Here is a 6,000-nt window from a genome sequence, read left to right as displayed (position 1 = left end):
ATGTTGAGCCCCTACAGGAATGCATTTATTTGAGATGAACCGTGACATGAGTTGTTTTAAACCCAGGCTCAATTAACAAGGTAGCTGTTCTTAACAGGGAAAAAAACCTGCAAGTGTTGCACGAGTTTATCAAAGGTGTTTGAGGCAACCCCTTGCTTCTGTGTTAGCACTTTGGCTTCTATTAAGGAAAGCCACAGCTAGGCATGAAAAAAAACCTATAGGTTGCAGCTTGAGTTCTTTACTGAACTGCTGCTAACAGGAAAGCAGCACTAATGGTGGGCTCTCTAATCTAGGCTGAAGAGAAACAACTTATTCTCTTCCAGGGGGATGCAAAAATGGTGTAGGCTGTGGGTTTGCTTTGCAGCCTTGTTTACTGGCAAGTCATGGCTGCCCTCTAGTGTCCCTGTGCCGCACTGCCCGGCGGCACAGAACGGCTCAAGTCCCAGCAGGTATGACTTCCACCTGTGTTAAAATAGGCTACGTGATAGACATCTCTTAAAACTGTCACCTTTTCATCCGCAAAGCAAATAGCACAGCGAACTACCTGCACTGATTAACATTGCAAGAAATATCCTTTTGCTTTTAAAGCTAGAAGTTAAGTAGAGGGTGGGGTGTTGTTTTTTGTTTTGTTTCTTCTGTATCCACTCTGCCTGTATCTCAGCTGTGCTTCCTGCCACTCCCAACTTAATAATTAATGCCTTTCTTCCCAATTTCTCCCTTCCCATACACATATACATGCACGCACCCCACCACTTCTATCATGGCTGAGAAGTCTCTGACCAGCTGCAGGGTCATGGCATCCCGTCAGGAGACTTTTGGGGTCCAGTTCCTACCCAAGACCTCAGTGTGGTAGCACGATTTAGTGAGCAGAAGGATCAGACTAGCAAAACGGGATGGGGGCAGGGGGTGCAAATCAATGTAGTAGCTTGTATTCCTGTTTGCAGATGTCAGGATGAGGAGCGGTTGAATGCTCCCAAGAACATGGGACATGAGTAACTGGGGGATGTGGCTGGCTTGCAGAGATGAGACCGATGATCAGAGCAAGTCTCTAGTATAGAAAGGAGGAGTCTGGAGTTAGCATGAGGGTAACAATAAGGATATCAGTTACTGCATTTTAAAATCTATGATGGAAAGTGCTATATTCAAAGAATTACAGTAGTATTTTTCTGTGATTTACTGGTTTACTAAGGCTATTAAATGTCCTTTCACTGATTCAAAACCGTTTGAGGGAAGGGAATAACAGCTCCTCTTCTTTCTCTGGAGGACACGACCTACCAAATCACAACAAAAAACATGCAAATAAAATTCCAAACCTGGTACCATATTGATTAAGAAAAAAAAGGTATAGGAGTGATTAAAAAGAGAACAAACTCTCCCAGCAGACCAGAATTTGATTGGATTAAAAAAAGTGTATTGGATGTCCAATACAAAATAATAAACATGAAGTTATTAAAAAAAGCCATAGAGTATACAGCAAATACTACAGAAAAGCAAAAAAATTGTACAGAAACGTAGACGTCTACAGCAGTCCTCAAAATTATTCTACATGAGAATCATAAAACAATATACAGGTTTGGTTTTTTTTTCCCCAAATGTCTCTGAGGGAAGCTGTCACTTAACAGCTTGACTATGACACTACAAGGATATGCAATGTTCCAAATTTAAAATCACAGGATATGTAAGAAAACGTAGCATTAAAATGTGAAAAAGTGCAATACAGATTATACACGGAATTGAATAAATGTTTTTTAGTTTAACCTTAAAAAAACCAACTTTGAACAGTTGTTTTATCATTAAAAATATTCCCCCTCCCCAAATTCAATGACAATATTAATATTCATGGTGTTATACATAAGTAATATTCACAAAGACCCACCAGCTAAGAATACTGTGTATGCACGATGATAGTTCTTTGGGTATAGGTAAAAAATAGGCAAACAAAAACATACACCCCTTCCTTTCAGAACAGGGTGTGTATTTTATTATTTAAATACATATTCTGTAGCTTATTTTGCCCTGAATTGTGTTGATTAAAAGTCCCAACATCAATTATCCAGGTGACCCACAGTGCTCCAATTCATTTGATTACCCACCCTGCCAGCCCCCCCCCCCCCCCCCCCCAAAAAAAAAAACCCCAAACAACCCAACAACCCCAAACAAAAACCAACAACAAAGAACCCAGCAAGTGTCCTAGAAATGACACCACCAAAGAGTCCAGGAAAAGAAAGGAAGTAAAACTACAACCCAGACCCCTGCTGCTCTCCCAGATGATTTATTGGCTCTCCCTTCTCTTAGTGACAGGAACTATGAAAATAGACCCAGAGCTTTAGCTTTAGTCAAATGGATACAAGAAAATAAATGAAGCAAAGTTCTTGCTTTGTGTTTTTTTTGTTTTGGGGTTTTTTTTTTTCTTTACCTTAAGCAGATTGCGGTATTTCCTGTTAATGTTTCAACAGGTGCAGCCACCTAGCAGAGGCACTGTGGAGCACAGCAGCAGTGCCCCGCACCTGAAACCCCCTTTACCTGCGCATCCTCCATTGTTATCGCTGAGCTTCCGAGATCACAAATCCGATCGCTCAGGAAGAACAGACTGATTTTCCCTCTGAATCATCAGTAAGTTTTGAGTTTCCTTTCATCTTAAAAGTGAAATTGCACATGAGTTTTGTTAGGCAGCTGGGTATTTTTTTTTAATTTTTTTACTAAAATACAGTTCCTCTTTTATGCTGTTCCTCCTCATAGAGTATGGCAGAGCCAGGCAATCATACATGGAGAAAACAAAAACCCTTTTCCCTCCCCTCATATATAGGAGTTCCCTTTTAACTTTCCTTCCTTTTTAGACAGCTATGTGAACAGCACCTGAGTCACTAATATTGTTTTTCTTTTAAAATGGTTTCGAAAGTGTAAAAAAATACATTTTTGCCTTGCTTATGTCTCTGAAGAATCCTTGAGAGAAGGATTCTTGTTTAAATGGCCTGGGATAGAGAAATTGCACTGGGGTCGGACTTGCTGCTGAAGGATCCTGTGGACATGTAGTGTTTTCAAAAGTATTGTATGGTGTATGTTGCTGATGAGAAGAGGTGCACAGTTCTCTGCCTCTGGGAGGTCCAGGTAGCTCAAACACAAGCACTACCAGCAGAGAAGTGGTGTGCGCTGTGCACTGCTGCCTGTGCTAAGTTTTCCATGCTGAATGAGCACTCCATCTGTACTTTGAAGTTTCATGATGTGATTTTTAAACTAACAACAACAAAACAGAGCACTGTTGCCAAAATAAGCTGTAGTGTCATCTAAACATAAGGAACCCTACTTTACAGGAGGAATTTTTTTTTTTTTTTTTAATGTTTCTAAATGAGACTCTCACTGCAATTCAGTAACCAGAGACACAGTATGCTGAAGTTACAAGGAAGGACGTTACAGAAGATGCTTTCATTTTCTTCAGTCTTTCGAGTCAATGTAGAAAGACAGGAAAACAACAATAATGAAACCTCCCACAGGATCCCCTCCCCTTCCCCGTCTACTTTTCCCCACTCAAAATATTGAAACTGCACAAAAAGCGACAAACAAGCCTTTCAAATTACATTTCAATTCAGACAGACTGGTAATCTCACAGTGATGAGAGGAGAAAGTCAGGCTTTTAATAATTATAATATAAAAATAATAAAAAAGGCTTACAAAGAGCAGCGCAGCATCCCAAAAGGCCATGGATTAACTGCCAGAAAGGGACGTAACAAAACAGAACAACCCACGCTGGCAATGAATTTTCATACACAACAGAACAAGCAGTCAAACATCAGTCTTGGCTGTGGAAAACAACAGTTTCTCCTTTTTTTTTTTTGATTACAATATTTTTCCTTTTTTTAAAAAAAGATAAAATAAAAACAAATAAAATTGTAAAGAAATGCGAATGTCCAACACTGAAAAGGCAAGGCAATCACACCACTGAGACAAAACCTGACCAGAAAAAAAAAATGTGAAGTCCATTTTTTTTTTCCTTTTGTCTGGATGCTAGATTTCAGCCTGATGCGTCCCATCCTGCACGGTCTCAGCACGTAAATGGAATTAAACTTGGCAATGACTTCACTGCAGGACGATGACAAGAAAGGTCATCTCTTTTTGACCAGCTGTAGCACAAATGCACTGGTTGGTTCGTTTGCTTTCTGTGTATGCTCTCGTGTGCTGTTTCTCTTTCTGTTGTGGTTTTTTTTTTTCCCCCCCTCCTCTATACAACTCCTTGTGTTCCAAGGCTGAGTCCCAAGACTTGTGAGAAACTGTTTGGAGTCATGTCCTGGTGAAGGTGGTCATGCTGTAGTGATGGCATTAAGGTCCTTCATAAGTCCTTCCAGGTGGGCCATCTCTTTGGTCAGTTCATCCGGTTCATAATTCTGTGGGAGATGTAAAAAGTTATTGACAAGGTGACTTGCTTTCTTTAAAGAGGGATATTTCTTTAAAGAAATAAGAACAAACAGGCAGTGATTCTGGTGTAGATGTTGACCCTGACAGATTAATAAGCAGAAGCAGATTTATCAACAGTTACAGGACTTGAAAAAATAGAGAATTGTTTCAAATTAAGTGCAGATCTTTTTGCAACAGTGATTCATGGTTTCACTGATTTTTAAGACTATGATCATCTTATCAGTTTTCCTTGTTATCAATTCCTGCTTCAAGAGAACAGCTTCCTCTGAACCAAAGTAGATATTTTAGAAAAAATCTTTCCAGCTTAATTGGAAAAAAAAGTTGAAGGAATCGCTTCAATAAAACTGTTTTGAGAATCGTTATGCTGGCTAAAAGCCATACTCCATTTTTAGCCTCAGTTGTCTAGCTTTGTCTATATTGCATTGATAACAGAATTATGAGAGCTGTTCATGTATGTCGATAGACACCATGAACTAGTTAATCTCAAAACCTTTCCTAAGATGACCAAGTCTTTCCCAGTACTGTGTAGTTCTGAACCCTTTCTGTTCTTGGAGCATTTCTCCAACCCCTCTTTGGGTTTTCACAGAAGGTGAGCCAGGCTGCACATGGTATTCCAACACCAGCTCTGCTAATGCCAACTCACAAGCAAGAGAACTCCTGTATCATAGTTTTCTACTCTATATATTTAAAGGTCCATTATTAGACCTTCTGGCTAGAGTCTGATATTAAAGCTACTGCTCAGCTGAGTGCAAACCATAAAACTGGAGTCCTTCCCAGAGTGGAGCCCCCAGCCCTGACTGTGATCTCACTTCCTTTGCTTCCAGATACAAACATTTTCTTTCATTTGAATGGAAATGAAGGCAGCAAGCACTTTCCAGTTTACCAAGCAATCCAGATTGCACCAGAAAAGTCATCTCTGTCCTGTGTCTAATGCATTATCTGCCAACTATGGACAATGATAAATAGCAGTGAGCTGGAAGTACTCAGGCTTATTCCTACAGGCTCTCATTGAAAAGCAGAATGAATTCACACCACTACCTAATCCTAATTTTTTAAACCCATAATTTAACTAGTATTTAGTGTGCCTTGGTGACTTTGTATTGTACTAATTTATTACTCAGTATATTTAAATATTAAAAATTTGCAGATGAATAAGCTAATGAGTATATTTTTGCTACCAAGCAAAAAAAAAAAAAAAAATAAAGTAGGAGTGACAACTTGACAGAGGGCAAAAGCGCACCAAATCAAGCATGCATACAGTTTCTAGACCAGTGCACACAGAAATAAAATAAAGAGGGTGTCAAAAACAACGTGACAAAAGGAAAGGACAATAAGGAAACAAGGAAAAAAACCCAGAAAAAATAATTCAAAATAAGCATTTCCTGTAGCGGTAATACCATAGCTAATACAATGACTTCTTGGCTTGCAATTTGAAAGGAAAACAGCTCTTTCAGTGCCTGACACCCAAAACATCCTCACATCTTAAAAACTATTTCCAAAGAAGCCCAACAGTTGCATTTTTTCCCAGAAAATCAGAACACTTTCATACAAGCATCTAAAAACATGTTTGGGATGATGGCTTTAAACATT

General features: G+C 39.3%; 1 protein-coding gene across 10 annotated transcripts in view; it reads right to left on the bottom strand.

The window, feature by feature from the left end:
• Positions 1-1,389: 1,389 nt before the first annotated feature.
• NEO1 (neogenin 1) overlaps positions 1,390-6,000 on the bottom strand; it is a 209,900-nt gene continuing 205,289 nt past the window's right edge. For all 10 annotated transcript variants that reach the window (XM_075099801.1, XM_075099804.1, XM_075099799.1 and 7 more), the window contains one exon: positions 1,390-4,379. In XM_075099801.1, the coding sequence (XP_074955902.1) occupies positions 4,372-4,379 (8 nt within the window). In that variant the 3' untranslated portion in view covers positions 1,390-4,371. The remainder of the gene's footprint in view (positions 4,380-6,000) is intronic.

The sequence above is a fragment of the Phalacrocorax aristotelis genome, chromosome 7 (genome assembly GCF_949628215.1).
Source record: "Phalacrocorax aristotelis chromosome 7, bGulAri2.1, whole genome shotgun sequence".
In the NCBI taxonomy this organism is placed as follows: domain Eukaryota; kingdom Metazoa; phylum Chordata; class Aves; order Suliformes; family Phalacrocoracidae; genus Phalacrocorax; species Phalacrocorax aristotelis.
Note: the sequence above shows the minus strand (reverse complement) of the source record. Positions and strands in the feature narration are given on the sequence as shown.